This window comes from Marmota marmota, unplaced genomic scaffold, assembly GCF_001458135.2.
Source record: "Marmota marmota marmota unplaced genomic scaffold, marMar, whole genome shotgun sequence".
In the NCBI taxonomy this organism is placed as follows: Eukaryota; Metazoa; Chordata; class Mammalia; order Rodentia; family Sciuridae; genus Marmota; species Marmota marmota.
The window spans coordinates 10,139,718-10,158,897 of NW_026000026.1; the positions used below are offsets into that span (position 1 = coordinate 10,139,718).

The window sequence follows — 19,180 nt, forward strand, 5'->3', positions numbered from 1 at the left end:
GGCTGGGAGATGAATTCATGTTGTCCTGAGGATGGCTTCCCGTGGGGAGACTGGTCGAGAAGGTACGCAGAGGGAGCTTAGCGGCTTCCCCATTGGGCATCACAGGATGGAGCTGTTGGCAGGTGGAGTTTCACCCTCCTGTGACATTGCGACAGGCACAGACAGCGGCTGCCCTTAGCTGCTTCTGTGGCAGGCGGACTTGGGTTTGGCTGCAGCATGTCCTCTCGATTTATTTCTAAGATGTGGGTGCTGCTCTAATTTGCATTTCACAAGTAAGGGAAGCCGGAGAGGTGAACTGGCGCTCAAAGCCAGGTCTGTCCAAACGCATGACTCTTGGTCCTCGGTCCATCACCTGCGGCGTCTGCTGTCCAGCATGTGTGGTCTGTTGCGCCACCAAGTGTGCTGCTCGGGCTCACACGCAGGGACAGCCTTGCCCTGGCACGACTGCAGCACCCGCTGCTAAAGCCGAGCCGAGTTCCCCTGGTGGCTTCTGTCAGTGACGGAGTACGGTGGCACACTGAGCCATCTGGCTAGGGTGGACTCTCCATGTGGGCAGTCAGACTGTCGGATTCCTTGGTTGGGCCAAGATGCACCACCCTCCGTCCAGCCCGCTCTCTCCTGCCTTCTCATCCACCGCAGGTGTCAGCCCTCACCTGGGCTCAGCGCTCTCCAGCTCCCCTGCACCCTCCGCGAGCCATCACAGGCAATTTCCTTTAAGAAACCTCTAGGATGTTACTTCTGCCTTGGTGCGTGCTTCTTGAAGGGCCAGTACTTAATATAATTGCCATTATTATATAACACTTTCCTTTAATTGTTCCTTTTAAAACTAAATACATTTATTCTCGCCCTGAGCAAAAATGCATGTTAAATCCCAAGTTTAATCTGCTACCTTTATTTCCCCCATACACGTGTGTGTATGTACACATATACACATAGGTACACATGTACACACACAGATATGAATGGATAGATGATAATTATTTAATTAAATGTACAAACATGGGTCACTGAGGTCATCTCTCTTGTCCCTAATATATGCATTTAACACATCAGAAATTGTTCCCTACATTATGTTGCTAGTAAAAGACTTTTAAAAATAAGTAATGGTGATTAGGGAGAAAGAAGGATGGGAACAGAAGGTCAGTTGACCTCTTCCAAGGTTTCCATGAATTATTGGACTCTGTGTTCTGAGAAGAACCTGGAAGGAAGATTTCTGTACAACAGGAAACAGACTGGAAAGACGCTCCGAAGTCCAGCTGGATTCTGGACAATAGGGTGAAACCGACGCCACAGTGACATCTGGATCTGTCATCTGCTCTGCACAGTTTGCCAAGTGGCACAGATGTTTTAACGAAACTGCTAAGTTGGGTTTTCTCGGCTCTATGAATTTCCACCCCCCACCAACTTCTTGCTTATCTTTTGGCCGAATTTAAGCCAGGAAGGAGTGTCCTGGACATGTGTGGCAGCTGGGGCCTGCTGAGCACAGTGAGTCAGGAGTGGCTCTGGGGACTACTCAGCCCCACCCACCACTTCCTGGCAGAGCACATACCTCCCGCACGTTAATTTCAGAAGGGGAAACTATCAGATAGTGGTTTGACTTTTCCTGCCCCAGAAAACAGTCTGCGCTTGCCCTGGTGGTGACCTGGTGGACATACTGGCTTTCTCAAAGGAGAGTGGCTCCTGATGACTGACTCTAGCTGAATGGGAAGGGATGACACGGAGGCCATTTATCCACCAGGACAGGCAGGATAACTCGACATCCCAGAAGGTTCACAAAACCATGGAAGACCACAACCCTTTCTCAGGAAGCCAAGTCATTCAAAGAATGAGAAATTCTACTTGTTCATTTCAGTTTCTTTCCCACGAAACACCTGTTCATAAACACGATAGGCATTTCATTCTTCCTGGGAGTATAGCAGGGTCCTTGGTTCAATGGCAAGTGGAGTCGCATTGGAGAGGAAAGCAGAAGGGAGGAGGAGGAGGAGGAGGAGGAGGAGGAGGAAGGTAGGAGAAGGGGAGGAGGAGGAGAGGAGGAGGAGAGGAGGAGGAGGGGAGGAGGAGGGGAGGAGGAGGAGGAGAGCTGCTATACTTGGTTGAGTACAGCAACTGGACCAATAGAAATAGATTCTCAAGTCATCTTAGCCCCAAGGACTCTGCAAACTTTTAAAATCCAACTTACCTTTTTCCAAAACAGTTTGCCCAGAGGCAGAGAGGTGGGTCCTGACTTCTCCTTGCCGCCTTCCTTGGAGGTTTCAGGCCCGGTCACGGACTGCACGGCACCTGAAGGGCTGCAGCCTTTAGGGCTCCTGGCTGTCCCCGGGGTCTCCTGGGGTGTGAAGTTGGTTTTGTCTGACTTGAGGTTGGCCGAAGTGGTGGGTGACTTCTCAGCATCCTGAAGAGTTTTAAAAAAGCGGGTGAGGATTCAAAAATGAAAGATCTCTTCTTTGTACCCCTGGGCTCAGGTGGTACATAATGGTAATATTTTTTTTTTTATAATTTTCTGTATTTTCCAAATTTCGACTGTGAATATGAATTTTTTAATTCATATTTTTTAATATGAATTAAAAATCTCGAAGAAATTTGAGATATATATATTTTTCTTTTGGAAAACAACCAGAGGATCATTCATGTAGCTTCTGTGAGTGACTCTAGGGGTAGCGGGAAGGGACACTTTGCTGCTAGGATTTTGCGCTGGCTCCAAGTGCTTTTGATCATCTTCTCCTTGGGACACACTTCACACACCCCAGTGCACGCACATTTTTTGAGAAATATTCTTTCATCATAAGTGGGTTTACTAATCCAAATGGAAAGTTAAGGAAGGGTGACGATAAATATAATTCAATAGAACTTCTGAAATTCCTTTCCCGCGCTCCACTTTGGAGATCACAATCCAGCTCTGAGGTATAAGGCAGCTGGATTGAGCTTGGTGAAGGGGTTTTGAACTGCATGTGTCCACGAAGGAATTCTCTGCTTTTAGGTCCAGCCCCGTGCTCCACAGTGGAAACATCTTCAATGTCACTCCTTTTGTCCCAACTCCCTCTCTCCCTCCTAACCTCTTCCCCTTCCCCTCATCTCTGGTTCTTTCCCTCCTCCCTCTCGCTCCCTTTCCCTCCTCCCTCCCTCTCCTCCCTCTCTCCCCTTTCCTCCTCCCTCTTCCCTCTTCCTCTCTCCTCCCTCCCCTTACTCTCTCCTCCTCCTCCTCCTCCTTCCTCCCACTCTGTCCTCTCTTCTTGCTCATCTTCCTCGCACCCTCCCTATCTCTCTCTTTCTCCCCACATGACTGTGTTAAAGTCTGGTCCTAAGATATCTGATATCTGCAGGGAGGTGCTATTAATTCCTATGCTCTGTCTCCCGTTGAGTCACTGGATAAAGAATGATGGTCACATTTTTTTTTTTCTGGACACGAATGAATACTGGCATTAAAAACTCTAATACCAGGTTGATCTGACCTGACTTCTCCACCCTAAGCAGCTTCACTTTATGATTTTGGATCTGGGGCGATTTGTGACTCAACCCTCTTAAATTCCCAGGGCTGTCGTATCTTCAACTACATTTTCTGACTAAAAGAAAAAATAGTCTGGCGTTGAAAATGGGGTGTGGACAAATACAGGAAGTTTCATAGTATTTTTGGTACTGGACCGAGTCTTAAAGTCCATCTGGCACAGTATTTAAATTTTCAGATAAGGAAAGCAAAGCCCGAGATCCACTGGACCAGGTGTGTAGCCTGGCCTCATGTCTGGACTGCTGACCTTGTCCCTGGGCTCACACACAGCACGTGGGCTCCCTGAAGGGTGTGTTCAGTAACACGAATCCACTATCTGGTGCAGGATGTGACATCTCGCCCAGGTTCTGAGTTGTTTACTGAGCAAACTCTAAGATCAAATCAAGACAAAGGAGTAGAGCGTAGAAATGGTACTAGGATAACCCAGTTCCATTCAAGATATGCAAAGTGCATAATGCTAGAATTTAAAATAACTTCTGCATTTTATAGAGAGTGAACTCGCGATTACGATTCAGTATTAAGAATGCTTCAAATGTGCTTGGGCCCCTGGTACTATTTTAGCCCTAACTGGCCGTTAAATTCAAGGGAAAGCACCCACCCATCTCCTAAGCAGCTTGTTTTCTTTTTTCAGAAAAATATTAGGAAATATCATCTATTCATTGACAAACACATTCCGTGCTTTCCACGAGCCATGGCGTATGCGGAGTACCAGGGCTACGCGTCCTCTTGGAGAGAACAACAGTGAATAAATAATTCCACAGGTATGAAATTTCAAGTGGGAAAAGTGCTGGAGGAGTAGGAGGATCGGTGCCACCAAAAGACAAAAGAAAGCACTTCCAAACACTTAAAGCAAGAATTGCAGCCACATGTGACAACCAGGAGGGCTTTACTCAGGAAGGGATGGTTGCTTTGGCCTGGAGGTGGCTGGAAATCACAGGGAGGATCTGCCCTAGCCCCTCTGTCAAGGGGACCCCTTTTCTTGGGGGTGATCATCAAGATTGGACATTAACAGGGTCTGTGGCCATGCAAAGGGTCCCAGAACATAAGCGGATTCACAGTGTGTCTGTGGTATTAAATTCCACTGGGAGAAATGTGGTGAGGAGAGCTTGTCCAGAAACCTTCACGCAGGAGCTGACGATGGGAGGGTGGCTGAGCAACACGTCTACCCTGAGGGGCTTCCCTGGGAGGTGCCCCTCTCCTCCTGCTGGGTGCACCCAGAGACCATGGGCATGATAGTAACATGATAATTCTTTCTTTTTTTCTTTTTTGGTACCTAGAATTGAATCCAGGGGCTCTTAATCACTGAGCCACATCCCCAGCCCTTTTTAATTTTGAGACAGTGTCTTGCTAAATTGTTAGGGCCTCGCTAAAGTGCTGAGGTTGGCTTTGAACTTGTGATCCTCCTGCCTCAGCCTCCCAAGACACTGTGATTACAGGCGTGCACCACTGTATCCGGTTGTAACATAACGCCTCTAATGCACTTGTGTAACCGTTGGTTGACTCTGCATCTCCCCTGCTAGACTTTGAGCCCCTTGAGGGAGAGAGGGTCTTGATCTCTATGACACCCTAGCTCCACTTGGGACCAAATCCTGGCACCAAACTGATGTTTACTCACTGACTAACTAAATGAAAGAGGCCAGAGTGAGGTACTCACAGGATGCGGCTGTATCCAGCTTCCTGACTCTAATGTCCATTCATCTTTTCATCACTGCCCACTCATTTCCTTATGTCCCAAAGAAGTTCCTCAAATGGTGTCCATCCAAATGTTCATTAGCCAAATTAATAGTCTTTGTTTGCATTATGGGAAAGGCTACAAAAACTCTAACCATGTTTTCAGAGGCAATCTCATGAATGGGATTACCAGATTTAAAATGAAAATGAAAATATAGAATGCCCCATTAACTTTGAATTTCAGATCAGCAAAGAAAAAATTTCTAGCTTCAATATGTTCCCAATATCTTGCTGGACATATTTAAATTTATATAAAATGATTTCTTTTTTTTAATCTGAAATTTGAATTTAATGGGACACTGCATTTTATCTGGTGACTGTACCCAGGAAACTCTAATGGAGCAGATAGGAATATTACACAGAAGTGGACTTACCTTCTGAGTAGGTTTTCATGTCATTCACACATGGAGTATGGGAGAGAGGAGGTGTTAGGAAAATGGAGACTTTACAAAAACCAATGAGTGGCAGAGCTGACATCACCTGAGCCTGCTACCTCACTGAGGCGTCCCTGAGAAAGCCCAGGAGAGGGCCAGCATTTCAGGCAGCACAAGAACATTTTAAAGCACACCTGCCTCGCATGCTTGGAGGACACAAGACGAAGTGCCCCTCTGAGGCTTCCTATGCGACAAAGGCAAAAACAAAGACTCTGATTCAGCAAAGGAAAGCTGGTGCTTCGCTTTATTTTGGTTTAAAAGGAAAACCTTTGGTTTATGAATTCCAGCTTCCCCATTTTTTTTTTAACCAAGAAAATTCTTTTTTTTTTTTTTTTTAGGAAGGAAAATTGCACTGGAGAAATGAACACAGAAGTCAACCAGATTTCTCACAGCAAAACTAGAAGGTAGCACTTTCTCCTCTGATGCCTGGATTCCCCTTTTCTGCCTGAGGTCACTATCCCACCGAACCCCAGGGTACCGCTCCTCTGCTAATTATGCAATGGGAGTCATGGATAGGACCCAGTTGGTCATTTAAATAACACCGTTTTCTGTGTACAACTGAATAATCAAAAGATGTAAAGAAATAATCTGTCCTAGATAGAGGTAATAGCTGAACTGCTGCATAAATGAGATTTCAGAACATTTGGGAATAGTCCCCTTACTTTATTTCACATTTACATAAAGAACACACTGGAGGTACCTCCAGGAGAGACCTTGAAGTCTGCATGTTTGTATTATGGGATCCATATAAAGGATGTCCTCAACATTTTCCCCAGGGTCCTGAATCCTGTCCTTCTCCCCACTGTACCTCGGGGGCAGGATGCAAGGCCAATGACTTCAGGGAACCCTAGAAATAACAACATTGAACTTGGACAGTCCACATATGGATAGACAGAGATCTATACAGAGTGAAGGCAAACAAAGTGCAGATCTGGCGAGGGAGACACACACTTCCTAAGCTTTCCACGAGAGCGCCACATGGGAGCTAAACCAGGTTCCGTGGCATGAAGCCCATGATGTGTTTCACTGGCCATTACTAAGCTCTCACATGCCCAGGTGGCCCCACCACCCTAATGTTCCCTCCCTCATTGCAATATCTATTGTTCCCTCTCTTTCTTTCTTTACTGAACAAAATAAGCCTGTCTGGAGACTGAAGGGTGGCTTCATAATGTGTTGCTTATGCAAATATAGATTCAGCTACAAGAACTTTCTGTGGGGCTTTTATTTGCATACACAATCCTGGGACTATCATATCCAGCTGGGGAAGTTTTTTAATAAGTTCATTCAACTTGATGGAGAATGGTTGATATTTTAAAGAAATTTCCAAGCTTGAGGACCCAATTCAGAGATCTTTTTAATTGATGGTTTCAGGCACACACTGGCATATTCTTGGACATTAGAAGAGTAACATCTCTAAAACTGGCTTCATATTATCCTGATTCCACCCCACACCACACACATGGAGAAATAACTCGCTCTGCCTTCATTCATTGCTTTTGTTTTTTTCTTGCTTGGGCTTTTATGTGAATTTAGTGTAAACTTTGTTAATACTAGAAATGGATGGAACAGACACACAAAGGTAAAATTGTTATCTTCAGGTTAGAAGAGTGTTTCCCAAAATGCAGGCAGCCTACCACTGCAGGGCCAGAGGTAATGTCAGTTTGCATGGAAATACGATATTCAGTAGCATTCAAACAGTAAAATACTTTTCCAACTTTCATATCATCTAATAACAGTCCAGGGAAAGACAGGCTCAGCCTGGTACTGGTGTGGCCTTAATATTCTACACCACTGGCCAGTGGCTTTCTAGTAAAGCTAGCGAGGGCACTGTGCTAGAGCTTCATGCAAACGAGGTAGCATGAAGTCAGGATCCTTTAAGGAATCTTATTAAAGGTTACCCTCCTCTTAGGAGAAGATTCTGGTTCTCATGTATAATGGAAGTCAAAGTTTCTTTTTAAGATACATTTCATTGGACATGGTCAATTTCTATATAAAAATATCAAGTGATTAATATGACCTCCAACAAAAGTGGCCAACACGGTTTGCATGTGACTGGCGTTTGGGAAACACTGGGTGAGAGTAACTGCAGAACCCTGGTCCACTCTCAGAAAAACCCCCGCCTTCGATGTTGAGAGCTATGGCAACTTGAAACCATTCACTGATGTTGAGTCACGTCATTTCCAATCTCCCTTTAATGATCTCAGCCACAGGAGGCTCTGTCTTCACTAAGGCACAGGTGGCGGGCACAGGGCCTGTGTGCCTGGCACGGTGAGGACCAGGGTTCTTCTTTCTGCTAGTTTAACGGGATACAGACCTTATGTCTAAGCAATTTCCTAAAGGCGAGGCCCAGCCGGGGGCTCTCCAGGTGCTTCTTTTTGCTGCCCTTCGCCTGGGTCTCAGATGTCTTCTGACCCACTTGCCCATCGCAGATGCTTTCTGCTTTGGAAGCCTTGAGGGCAACAGCATTCGTGGCTTAGAATTTTGCTTTTAAACAAAATCTAGTTTTCTGTTGTTTTGAGGTGCATGAATACACTGTGACAATTAGCTGCTGGCATGTTACTGCCATCTCCCACCCATACGACACGAGAACATTATCTTTTTAAGATGCTTTGGTAAAGAGCATATTCACAATTTCAGGCACACATTGCTTTTCAACAGAGTGACCTATTTAAATGACCCAGATTAACACATCTCAAAAAAACCCTACAACCAAAACTAAACTACCCACTCCCCACCCTGTCCATATTCGCTAAAGACAGTAGTAGGGTAATTAGACTGTAAAATATCAAATGAAAAGTAAATAATTAAAAAAGATAACATGGTCTATTTAATAGTGTTAAATATCTAAATGCTATTGTCACATGGGAAGGACTAAAATAGTCCTGCTGAGCCACTGGACATGGTTGACTCCAGCTACAAGCAGTGTGAGAGTTTCTGTGAGTACTTAGTGTGCTGAGAATCACCCGGAACCAAATGGGACAAGGTTACACACCTTTCAAAGGCGCAAATTCAAGAACTAGAGTAGAAAAAGATGTCCAAAGGGCAAGGTATGAGAACAGGGTTTTAGGAAAGAGGTCTAACTGTGGGTGTCAAGGACAACCTAGATGAAAGGCCCTCATCTGAGACCCAGGTGAGCAGCAGGGACCCCACAGCCAGCCTTCTGGGGAAGACCATAAGATCTGATCAGCCAGGCATGTTTGGTTGGGAGCACATCTGGGTCATGGAAGGGTCTTGGTACAAGAGCAGCTGAAGAGAATGAGTGTCCCAGGTCACTTGGGGAGCCACACAACACACCCACATTCCACACTGTTTATGGCCACTGTGCTGACTATGTCGCTTCAAACAAAGCAAAACACAGAACCAAAAGAGAAACAATTGACCCAATCATTCATTGAACTTGACCCTAGCTGCCTTGTAGGAAATGAGTAATTTTAAGGAAAATGCATGTCGATGCCTTGGAAATCTACTTTTCAATGGGATAAGGAGGAACTCAATGAGTATAAATCAAAGGTAATCACGCCGTCCAACCTGGCTTGGATGTGACATGGAAGCAGGAGTCACCCACATTTGAATAGAGCTCTGCCCTATCACACCTTCTCTCAGTCCGGGGGGGGGGGGGTGGGGCTGGGAGGAAAGGTTTTACTGTCCCAGTTTTACATATGTGTGGAGACTTGATCCGAGACAGGTCAGGATCACACCAGTTTTATCTGAGTTTGCGNATGCAAATAAAAGCCCCACAGAAAGTTCTTGTAGCTGAATCTATATTTGCATAAGCAACACATTATGAAGCCACCCTTCAGTCTCCAGACAGGCTTATTTTGTTCAGTAAAGAAAGAAAGAGAGGGAACAATAGATATTGCAATGAGGGAGGGAACATTAGGGTGGTGGGGCCACCTGGGCATGTGAGAGCTTAGTAATGGCCAGTGAAACACATCATGGGCTTCATGCCACGGAACCTGGTTTAGCTCCCATGTGGCGCTCTCGTGGAAAGCTTAGGAAGTTTGTGTCTCCCTCGCCAGATCTGCACTTTGTTTGCCTTCACTCTGTATAGATCTCTGTCTATCCATATGTGGAGACTTGATCCAGACAGGTCAGGATCACACCAGTATCTAGTTGCGAAATCTGAGCTCTAAGAGGTCTTCTGAGGCCAGACCTCGCACGCCTTGTCACGGCTTAGCTCCTCGGGATATAAGCAACAGATGTAGCAGGGGGGCTAAGCCATTTATTTCGTCCCAGTATCTTTCAAAGGACACAAGACAGTTATCTGTTACCAAGTTAACCTTCCCTCGAGGTTCCTCATGAAATTTAAACCATGTGCTCCGCCAGAGGTGACCCGTCCTGTCAAGTGCAATGGGAAAACACCTCTAAGAAAATAGTGGCTCAAGTCACATTTATTTTGAGGAGAACTGGTTGAATTTCTAGGGAGAAAGTGGAAACTCCAGCCTCCCCACTCCTACTTACATGGCTTTCCACTTGGCCTATGTCCCGTGGCTACTATATTATTTCAAAATGGTCTTTGCAGTAGAGATTTATTTTTTTTGAAACAAGGAACACATTTTCTTTCTTTCTTTCTTTCTTTTTTTTTTTTTTTTACAAAAAACAAAACTCTGCATCTTTCTCCTACTTTAATGGGGTCTTTTTAAACTACATTCCCTGGGTCTCTATACATAACAAAAAAGACTAAGATGATGGTATAATTTTTAGTATTCGTCTCTTATTCTACATAAGAAATCGGTTATTCCCGCCATTATGTACAACTCTAATGCACCAATAGAAATGTGGAAGAAGAAAGAAATTGGTTATTGTGATATTATTTAACAAAAATTGTAATATGATTTAAGTTACTCACTACATTTTCATTATAATACCATTAACCTAAATGATATATTTAAAAGACAATCCAACAGCACTAAGTTGCTAACTATTTATGTCCATATATGTGTCTGTACATATATATAACATATAAAGGACACGCACATCATACAGAAAACAAATAAGCAGACACCCTCTAAATCCAATTCTGTGCACAAACCCATACTTCAAAGGACCTACCGTATCTTCTGGATCTTTTTTTGTTTCAGCTTTGTTAGGTGACACCTTAAAAGTTTGAGAAAATCAAATGTTAGAAATCATAGCTCTTTGGGGTGATTTTTATTTCATAATTACATCACTGTTTAGAGTGGTCCAGTTTACCACACTGGCAAAGCAAGAAATAAGAAGCACTTTTAATTCAGTAGAAACCCAAGGACCTCTGGATAATAAAAAGCTCACCAAATTATAATTTAATAATGAAATGCATCAGATTATTTTCATTTACCATAAGTTTGACCACTTTCAAAATTGTCTCCTGGAAGGCCCAGTTCCCAACGACTCCATCCACTATTACTCCACAAGCAGGGCAACCCTGTGGTGCTAGGGGCACATTCTGTTGACTTTTTCTTTCATTTTATCTTTTGAAGCTAGTCTTGATATCTGCAGATAGCCCAAACACTTTTGTGGCTGTTCTTTTTTTTGTATGCATCAAGCCATTCAGCTCTTCTTTGAGTGTCTGGCATATGTCAAGCTAGAGGGTTCTGCCCTGGGGTGGTCAGAAATGAGCAAGCAAAGCAAAGACATGGTCCGTGTCCCCATCTAATGAAATCGGGAAAGGTAGATGTCACAAGATGGACAGCAATTTCTACAGCGTTTTACTTGCCATTTGAGTGAGAAAATTACTTTGCTAGGCCAACAGCTCAAGGCAGTATTTCCCAATATTGTTTATGATCAATGACCATAAGACATTCAATTGCAATAGGATTCTATTACAGTACAGCTCATGTCACGTGGTCTGGGCACCTAGTGTCCATGTCATGGCTCCCAACTCCAAGGGCTCTCTCCCTGGAAGCCTGATGAACACGTTCCCACAGGAGGCACTTTCTCTCTGTTCGCTCATGTTCCAGCTGTGCCAGGATGGTAATCCATTCAGGACAGCAGCATTCAACTACTTACAAGTAGCACAACTTCTGGGCAATAGAAATGGGGAAAGAAAGGAAACTACTCACCAGAGTTTTGAAGAAACTCATGATGGAATTGTTACTCTCTGTTGTATTTGTTGCCTGGGAGTCGTCCTTTGCAATCTCCAGTCCTTCTGGGTCCCCAGGGACAGAATAATTCAAAGTTTCAACCTCTTGTCCTTCTGTTTCCTTGCTGTCAACTAGGTCCTAGGAGCAAAACAGAGTTTTCACAGCTGCGACTTGTTGAATGTGGACTCTCAAAGCAATTCCTTTTCTCCCTTACCCCCAATTCCAGCCATACTTCTTCTGCCCACGGGCGTACAGAACAATCAGGAGCTTATGAGAGTCCCTCTTCCTTCCCTTCCCCCTCTTCCCAACATATTCAGCATTTGCAGTTGGTTTGAGGGACACTGTTTGGTGCCAGAGGGTAATGAACACAGCAGTGTATGGTGCATTCCAACAAAACCCCTTCACTCCCAGTTCTGCAAAGAGACTGTGTAAGATGCTAATGTTTTCCACCTTCCTGGTCACCTTGACTAATGATTTGTACATCAGCCCCAGAGATGGCTTTGTCTGACTTCCCACAACCTTTGCAGTAATGAATCATATCAACCAAAGGAAAGAAAAAAACAACCAACCCTGGTGTTTCAAAATAATTGTTCTGCTTTGCAGATCTGGGAGTTTATCGGGGCCAGGGATGTGACATGCAAATAAATTCTCTCCTCTGACTTGCTAGGGAGGAAGGATGCATTCTGAACCTGACTTCCTTGCCCCTTTGCACCTCCCCAACCCTGGGCAAGACCTGTCATCTCTCTGCCTTATGATTGCCAAGGCCCCCAGCCCTGTCTGCTTGGGCTCTGAGTGCCCTCAATCCATTCTACACATCCCAGGCCCCATCCTCCAGTCCTTCCCTGCTCCAGTGGCCTCCCCTGGCCTGGGAGTTGGCCCATACTCTGACACAGCCTCTCGGGCATCTTAAGGTATGGCGCACATCAGAGACCACCCCCCTCACTAGTTGCTGCTTTTCCCTCTCCATTTATTTTGAATGGATTCTCTTGGAGTTTCTTAAACATACTTGTCATGGTTAAGTTGAATTGTCAACTTGATTGGATTAAGAGATGCTGAAGATTAAGAGGCTTCTGGGCGTGTCGATGGAGGGTGTGTCTAGGAATGATTGGCATGTGGGATAGCGAACCGAAGTGGAGATCCTCCCTAAGTGTGGGCAGCACTGTCCAATAGGAAGGTGGCTTGGATGGAAAAAAAAGTTGGAAGAACAAGGAAGCAGCAGCAGATGCAAGCTCAATTTTTCTTGAACAGGTTCTTGATTGCTCCTGTCATCACTTGAGGACATCAGACTTGCTCCTTCACTCTTCCAAAGCGGACTCTGCCAGGGATTTTCTAGAAGTCTTCAGTCTAGGACTAGGATAGCACTGTTGATTCTTCTTGTCTGAGACTTTAGCCTCTTGGACTGCACCGCTTCTAGTTCCTCCCTGTCTCCGGCCCGCAGATGGCCATTGTGGACTCTCCAGCTTCTGGACTGTAGGCCAATCTAATAAATTATTTTTTATAATCATACTTCCTGTTAATTCTGTTCCTCTAGAGAACCCTGACTAACACAATACTGCAAGCAATTTCCAACTTCACGGCTCTTTGTCTGGAACATTCTGTCCCTCTGTGTGCCTGTCAGTAATTCGCATTCATCCTTCAAATCTTAAGTGTCTCCTTTTTCTGGGAGTCCACTCCTAAAGAGCCGTCTTAAGCTCTCCTTTGCTCACTGTCTTCTGCCTTCTCCACCTTTGCTGTTGGCATCATTGCTTACAAGATCAGCACCGCCCCATCCACCATATCATGCCAGAAGGGAGGTGCAACAGAGACAGGGATTTCTCAGGTATTGAAGACAGCAGGGCCCAGAGAAGTCATTTTATTAATATGTACTATTTGACTTCTGAATAAACAAATGGAAGAAATGGAAATTTTGCATAAATGAGAGGGGCTCTCATATCAACTTGCTTGTGTAATAACAGAACAGAGGCTATTGCATCCTTTCTTTCTTCTTCTTCTTCTTTTTTTTTTTGTGTGTGGTGCTGGGGATTGAACCCATGGCCTTGTGCATGTGAGGCAAGCACTCTACTAACTGAGCTATAGCCCCAGCCCCCATTGCCTCCTTCCTGTGTGCCTCCTGTGGTTTTCATTCCCTGGTTTGGGCATTTTCAGGATTCACAGTTTCACATCTGGAGTATCAGAGGCTGCTACTATCGGCATCTTTCACTTTTAGTTTTAATCCCTCCTGTGTATCTTTTCTTTGAACAAATGGCCCAAAGTAAATTTCTGCATCCAGAGGCATGCAAATTTTATAACTTGATAAACACTCTTGTAAAAAATATCCTAAGATTTCACTAGGAAGATTTCCTACTTGTATGTGTCTGCATCTGATTATCTGTCTGGTGCACTAGTAGGGGTGGCAGTGATACCTCAAACATGTCCAGGGCAGGCGGGGCCACCCTGGGGGCTGTGGTCTGGCAGTGGAGCTTGGTCAGCAGGTGGGTGGAGTGAGGGAGGCCAACTCCATTCTTACCTGGCCTGAGCATCCTCTCCCTTCCACCCCTGTGCAGTCCTGTCCTTCATCCCAAGGCCTTGAGTTTCTGGCCTGCCCAAGCCATGCCACGCCCCCATTGCTGTTGGTTCCCTAATTTCCAGGAGAATGGAAGGGAAGCCCTTTGTTTCTACGTGGGGACTTCTAACAGTGCTCAGCGTGTGAGGTGAAAAGCCCATGGAAGACCTGACATCTCTGTCTATGTTGACTACTTCCTCCAACGGTGGAGAGCGGAGTGGGGCAGCTCTGCCCAGTATCCCAGTGTTATACTTCCTGGAAGATTCTGGAAACTCCGTGTAAGCTGATATGGTTGACTATCCAACCAGCAAAAACAATTAAATTCAAAGCAATTTCAAATTATGAAGCACTGCATGTGTCCTCTAGTTTCTGAGCTAATACGATTCAAATATGATTATCTAATCTTAATATATTATTATATGTTATAGAATGATATGTATTGTCAAATATTTTGCATTCACAACACCCACTATACAAAATGCAAGCCACTGTACAAAAAATGCATTAAACACAAGTTATTTAAACTTTACAACTATTTTCTGAGATAAATGTTACAATTTACAGTTTTTCCAACAATGACGTGAAGCTCAGAGAGGTTCAACAACTTGTCTGAGAGGAGAATGTGGGAATTCTGACTCAGGACTGCTGGAACTACGTTAGAGTCTGTAAACAAGTATGGATGGTGCCTGGCAAAATGCCAGAGGGAGTGGTTTGAGAAGTTACAAAAGCGGGCCATTAAGTGTGGAGATTCCTTATTGGTTGACTGATGTATCTAGTTTATGCTAATTAGATAAGCTGTGTGGAATGTATAAATACTGCTCCTGTCCTGCAATAAACGGCTCCTAGTCCTGCTGTATCAACGTACACAAGTTATTCGTCACCCCCCGATTATTTTGCTGCAGCCGGACTGCGGCAGAACTGGACGTCTGAAATATTACCATCCATCTTCCCCTGCATGCAAAATTTAAGTAGCAAAGCAGTCATCTTCAATGTCATGCTGGGAAACTGAGATCCTCATAAAGAGTGTATATAAGTATATACTAAATCCATAAATTCTCAGAAGATCTTTCAAAGCTTAAGTCTCCCAAGAAGTACAGCACTTAGAATTGTGCACACCCCAATGCCTGTATTTCTTGAACAGTGCTTCTTTATGAAGCATTCCAGAGTCTTAGTTATCAGGTGCCTTCTGGAATCTGCTACGTCCTTTAATCTCTGCAGAGACTGTGAAGAGCATTTCACAGATGAGGAAACTGGGGTCCAAAGAGGAGTAACAGCATGTCCAAGGCCACACTCCTAGCAGGTACAATTGGTGGGTGACTGTGGTCCTGCCTGTCCAGCACTCTTTACCCCTTGTGACTACAGGACCCTGCTCATCCCTAGGGAGCGGTCCCCATTCATCCCCATCCACACCTTTGCTGACCTGTGTTCTTCCCTGGTCACTCTACTGAGATGGCCTCAGCCTTCTCGCAGCTCTTCAAACACTACAAACAGGCTCCTGCCTCAGTGCCTTTGCATCTGAGCTTCCGCCTGCCCTGCATCTGAGCACTCCACCTCACGTCCTTCAAGTCCTTCCCAAATATCACGTTTTTCTTGAGGACTCTCCTCACCTTCTACCTTAAATTAGCCACAGCTCCTTCCCAGAATGCCCTGTTGGTGCTCACTGTCTTATTTTTATTCTCCTGGCAAAGTTCACTTCTAATGGGTCACTGGTTCCCCTCCTCCAGGGGACATGTGGCAGTGTTGGAGATGTTGGTTGTCACAGCTGGAGGGTGCAGTGGCTGTACTGTATAAAATATTCACCTGCTTATTTTGGTTTTGGGGTTTTTTTTCCAGAGTAGAAAAACAATGAAGGTGGGAGTTTTGTTCCTTTTCTCCCCTGTATTTCTCCTGCACCTGGCAGATGCTCAGTAATTAGAAATGGACGAATGATGCTAATGAAACTAGCTACCTTCAGCTTTTATCATTACATCTTCAGATATCCTGTCGTCTCCTTTCCCCTCTCCTTCAGGGACTCCAAGTGCGCACATTCTCGTCTCCGTGGAGTCACTGTCCAGCTAATTGATGTCTCTTTCTTCTTGGAATTCTTCTCCCCTGTTTGCTTGTGGACAGCGCCCACAGCTGCGTCTCTAACTCCTCTAATCTGTGTTCTCCCCTCTGCTGTGAGTCTCATCCATGGATTTCCACACTCTGTAGCTTTCATCTCTAGACGTCTGATTTTGTTTTTTAAAATATATCTTCTGTGCCTCTACTCAACGTTTTTAAACACAAAGAATCCATTTATCCTTTTTTTCCAGTTCTAACACCTGAGCCAGTTCTTGGTTGGTTTCCACTGACTTTTTCTCACATCACAAGACACTTTCCTGCTTCCCTGATATTTTTTGGCGGGTTCCAGACAATGAGCATCTCCCCTGACCAGGCTCTGAATGTTGTTGGTATTTCTATAAACATCTTGGGCTTTGTGCTAGATATAATTAAAATACTTGAAAAGAGCTGATTCTTTCAGTCCTTGCATTTCAGATCTGTCAGGCAGGACCAACGCCCCACGAGGTGTAGAGAGGGCATTTCCCTGGGTGAGGATGGGTTGCCCTGAGGACTCTGACCCTGGCCTGGCCCTGCACAGGAGCGGAGAGTGGACTTCCACTTGGGGCCTTTGCACCTGTGTTAGCTTCCTCATGTGAGCGTCATCCCAGGAACTACCAAGAGCTTGGTCTCAGGGGCTGGGCTCCTCTGGCAGTGAGTAGGGGTGGTCATGGCACACGTCTGGTTCCCCGTTTCCCAGAGATCACTGGCACCTGTTGCCTGATATCCAGTGTCTTGGAAGCTGTCGTTAGATTCCGGTTTCATCTGTTTCAGGCAGGAGGGTGAGTCCAGTTCCTGTCACTCCACCTTGGCCAATAGCTTCTGCTCTGCTGTTGTTAATAGTGACCCAGCTACTGACATTATTTATAAATGGATGAATGAAAACTGCCAATGATCAGTGCTTTGCTTTTTTCCCCAGGGACTGGGGTTGATCAAGTCATTTTGGAAACGAGAGTGCCGCCCCACTACCCCCCAGCATGTTACCACCACATGTTCTGGCCATTTCCCTCTCATCAGTAGCCAGCATGCTGAGCCACAGTTATCCATTTGTGAGCACTCCCGGCTGGACTGGGAGCTCTCTGAGGACAGGTACCATGTCTGAGCTCTTCACAGCAGGACCAAGAAGTTCACAGAAGCATCAGTACCCGGGTGGACTCATCACCTGGCCCCACTTCCTGCAAGTTGAGAGACCTCACACAGCCAGAGTCTCAGCCTCTCTGGGACACAGTCTCCTTATCTCACATGGGACTGATAATAAATCCTACCTCATTCAATTTGTTCTGAGATTTCATGAGAAATAATGCATGTAAACTCCTTCCCATAATGCTCAGCCTAGAAGTATTGGATAAAAGCTAAAATGTCAACATGAAAACGCCATGTAATTTGTAAAGTTCCTGACACAAAACAGATCTGTGAGAAACCCTGTGGCTGGAGGCAAGGCGTTCCCTAGCCTTCCAACACCATGCTTCTCCACCAGCTTCCCTGGCTCCCCACACCTGGGCCCTGGGAGCACATCCATCCTTTAGCCATGGCTCCGGCTCCCTCCCACTGAAGCCCCGTGGGTAGAGCTGCCCATAGCGATCTGTCTCCCTTCTGAATTGCCATCCACTGTCCCCCTCTGCGCCCATGTGGCACTCAGCTACCTACCTAGACCAGCCTGTTGCCGTCCACTGTCCCCCTCTGCGTTACAAAGAGGGCTTCAGAAGGATGGTACATAAAGCACATTTCTTTCTGTGAATATTTTTAAGGTGATCATGGTGTGTCTATTTCACACAGGCTCCATCCAGCTCCGAGATGTGTCCTAAATGGAGATGGACTTCTTACTTCTTGTGAAATGCCTCATAAAGAGTTGGAGCTTCGTAAAACTATAAGCAAGTATAAACTACGGCCTTGACAGTCTCATTAAATTTTCTGGTTAATTCCACGCAAGAAGCTTTTTGCTTTCGGGGAGAGGTGCTTTTACAAAACAGGTTCTAATAGGAGTTAGACTTTTTATAATTACAAGTCATAATTAGGACCCAACTTGTTGGACGGTTGATCAGGAGGATGTTGAAACCTCTGTTAAGGGTTGTTGAGGGCCGGTGTGCCTCGTTTTATTTTGGTGGTACATGTACACATGAGGTTACTCTTCAAATGCATGTTATGGACTGGAAGTTTGCGTCGCTTTAAACTTTGCATGTTGAAATCCTTACCCCCACTGTGATGGCATTAGGAGGTGGGTTTTTTGGATGATGATCCATATTAAGAAGTAGAGCCCTCATGAATAAGATTAGGGTCCTTACACCCCAGAGACCTCTCTGCTTCTCTTTCTGCCTCTCAAGGATATGAGGAGAGTTCGGCAGTCTGCAAGCTGAGGGAGGGCCTCACCAGAGCCCGGCCGTGCTGCGCCCTGCTCTCAGACCTCCAGCCTGCAGGGTGGCAGAAATCCGTTTCTATTATTCATAAGGTATGGTACTTTGATGGCAGCCTGCACTAAGACAATGGGCCTGAGAAAAATATTTGTAGCCTCAGACCTCTGGTAGTATGAATGTGTTTGCCTAAGTCAAGCTGAGTTAAGGTAAATTTTAAATAAAAATATCATGTATAATTAAACAGGTGTTTTGAAAATGAGCCATTATGAAAAGTGGGACAAGAAATAAATCTGGACTGAGAAACTCCCCACTGGGCCTAATTAGGGTGTCTCCCGGGAACGACGCCTCTTTTCCACCCATTCCTTTATGCATCCTTATTCATCACCTGTGTAGGACACTGACCCTGTATGAGCTGTGCAGAGGATACACAGCCTCAGCAGGGACCTGTGTCCAGCTGGCCCGGACTCAACTCCTGGCTC

General features: G+C 45.3%; 1 protein-coding gene across 13 annotated transcripts in view; it reads right to left on the reverse strand.

The window, feature by feature from the left end:
- The window catches only part of Bcas1 (brain enriched myelin associated protein 1), a 95,879-nt gene that overhangs the window by 35,691 nt on the left and 41,008 nt on the right, over window positions 1–19,180 (reverse strand). For 8 of the 13 annotated variants that reach the window (XM_048810849.1, XM_048810856.1, XM_048810854.1 and 5 more), the window contains exons 5-8: window positions 11,709–11,867; window positions 10,720–10,764; window positions 7,982–8,116; window positions 2,180–2,392 (exon numbers count right to left, since the gene is read on the reverse strand). In XM_048810849.1, coding sequence (XP_048666806.1) covers window positions 2,180–2,392; window positions 7,982–8,116; window positions 10,720–10,764; window positions 11,709–11,867 — 552 coding nt within the window. The remainder of the gene's footprint in view (window positions 1–2,179; window positions 2,393–7,981; window positions 8,117–10,719; window positions 10,765–11,708; window positions 11,868–19,180) is intronic. The other 5 variants (XM_048810852.1, XM_048810855.1, XM_048810858.1 and 2 more) reach the window with 1 other exon arrangement.